The sequence below is a fragment of the Coturnix japonica genome, unplaced genomic scaffold (assembly GCF_001577835.2).
Source record: "Coturnix japonica isolate 7356 unplaced genomic scaffold, Coturnix japonica 2.1 chrUnrandom656, whole genome shotgun sequence".
Lineage (NCBI taxonomy): Eukaryota > Metazoa > Chordata > Aves > Galliformes > Phasianidae > Coturnix > Coturnix japonica.
In genome coordinates this window covers 28,430-30,477 of record NW_015440022.1, presented here as the reverse complement: position 1 = coordinate 30,477, position 2,048 = coordinate 28,430, and the positions used below count along the sequence as shown (strand labels likewise).

General features: G+C 48.8%; 1 protein-coding gene across 4 annotated transcripts in view; it reads left to right on the top strand.

Moving 5' to 3' along the window:
- PNPLA6 (patatin like phospholipase domain containing 6) overlaps window positions 1-2,048 on the top strand; it is a 34,126-nt gene that overhangs the window by 5,975 nt on the left and 26,103 nt on the right. For all 4 annotated transcript variants that reach the window (XM_015851039.1, XM_032441839.1, XM_015851041.2 and 1 more), the window contains exons 3-5: window positions 131-215; window positions 1,720-1,802; window positions 1,899-1,996. In XM_015851039.1, the coding sequence (XP_015706525.1) occupies window positions 131-215; window positions 1,720-1,802; window positions 1,899-1,996 (266 nt within the window). The remainder of the gene's footprint in view (window positions 1-130; window positions 216-1,719; window positions 1,803-1,898; window positions 1,997-2,048) is intronic.

Here is a 2,048-nt window from a genome sequence, read left to right as displayed (position 1 = left end):
GCCATATAGGGCCAATGTCCCTCCAATATGGCAGTGCCATATAGGGCCCATGTCCCTCCATTGTGATGAAGGCCCATATAGGGCCATATAGGGCCGTATAGGGCCCCCCATTGATGTCGTTCCCCTCTAGGTGCTGTGGGTGATGCTCAGCCTCAGCTTCATGGTCCTGGTGGCCGTTGGCGTCGTGCTGCTGCTGCGACGGCTGCGCATGAAGAGTGAGTGGCACCAATATGGGGGGGGATATAGGGGGCAATGGGGTGTCAGACTGAGCCTCAGCATCCCCTATGGAGGATATAGGGGGTATAGGGAGATATGGGGTATATGGGGAGATATAGGGTATATGGGGAGATATAGGGTATATAGGGAGATATAGGGTATATAGGGAGATATAGGGCATATGGGGAGATATAGGGTATATAGGGGGGGGAAGGTTGACATAGAGGGATGCTGTGATATCAACTTGTGCCTCAGTTTCCCCCTATGGAGGATATAGGGAGATATAGGGAGATATAGGGCATATATGGAGATATAGGGTATATAGGGAGATATACGGCATATAGGGAGATATAGGGCATATGGGGGGGAAGGTTGAGGAACCTGAGCCTCAGTTTCCCCCTATGGAGGATATAGGGCATATAGGGAGATATAGGGTGTATAGGGAGATATAGGGCATATGGGGAGATATAGGGCATATAGGAAGATATAGGGCATATGGGGAGATATAGGGCATATATGGGGGGAAGGTTGAGGAACCTGCACCTCAGTTTCCCCCTATGGGAAGATATTGGACATATAGGAGACCTGAGCCTCAGTTTTACTCTATGGAGTGTATAGGGCATATAGGGAGATATAGGGTGTATAGGGAGATATAGGGCCTATAGGGAGGGGAAGGTTGACATAGAGGGATACTGTGATATCAACTTGTGCCTCAGTTTCCCCCTATGGGAAGATATTGGACCTATAGGGGACCTGAGCCTCATCTTCCCTCTATGGAGGATATAGGGCATATATGGGGATAGATATAGGGCATATAGGCAGATAGATATAAGGCATATGGGGAGATATAGGGCATATAGGGAGATATAGGGCATATAGGGAGATATAGGGTATATGAGGAGATATAGGGCATATAGGGGAGGAAGGTTGAGGAACCTGCACCTCAGTTTCCCCCTATGGGAAGATATTGGACCTATAGGGGACCTGAGCCTCAGTTTCCCCCTATGGAGGATATAGGGCATATAGGGAGATATAGGGTGTATAGGGAGATATAGGGCATATAGGGAGATATAGGGCATATAGGGAGGGGAAGGTTGACATAGGGGGATACTGTGATATCAACTTGTGCCTCAGTTTCCCCCTATGGAGGATATAGGGCATATAGGGAGATAGATATAGGGCATATGGGGAGATATAGGGCATATGGGGAGGTATAGGGCATATAGGGAGATATAGGGCATATAGGGAGATATAGGGTATATAGGGAGATATAGGGCATATGGGGAGATATAGGGCATATAGGGAGATATAGGGCATATAGGGAGATATAGGGTATATAGGGAGATATAGGGCATATATGGGGGGAAGGTTGAGGAACCTGAGCCTCAGTTTCCCCCTATGGAGGATATAGGGCATATAGGGGGGCCAAGTGACCATCACATAGAGGTGACATATAGGGTGACAATATGGGGTTGACGTCATTATTTCCTCCCCACCTTGCAGAGGTTCCTGCCCAGGAGACCCCCAAATATCGCTTCCGAAAGAGGGACAAGATGCTGTTCTATGGGCGCAAGATCATGAGGAAGGTGATGCTGGGGGGGTCTCGTCCCTATTATTGGGGGGGGGGGGACACTCTTTAATGTCCCCATAGATTAACATGGGGTCTCAATGTCCCCTATAAGGTCTCCCAATCCACCTCGTCCCTGGTGGACAACACCATCTCCAGCACCTCCCGACCACGGATGAAGAAGAAGCTGAAGATGCTCAACATCGCCAAGAAGTGAAGTGCCACCCCAATATTACCCCAATATTACCCCAATATCACCCCAATA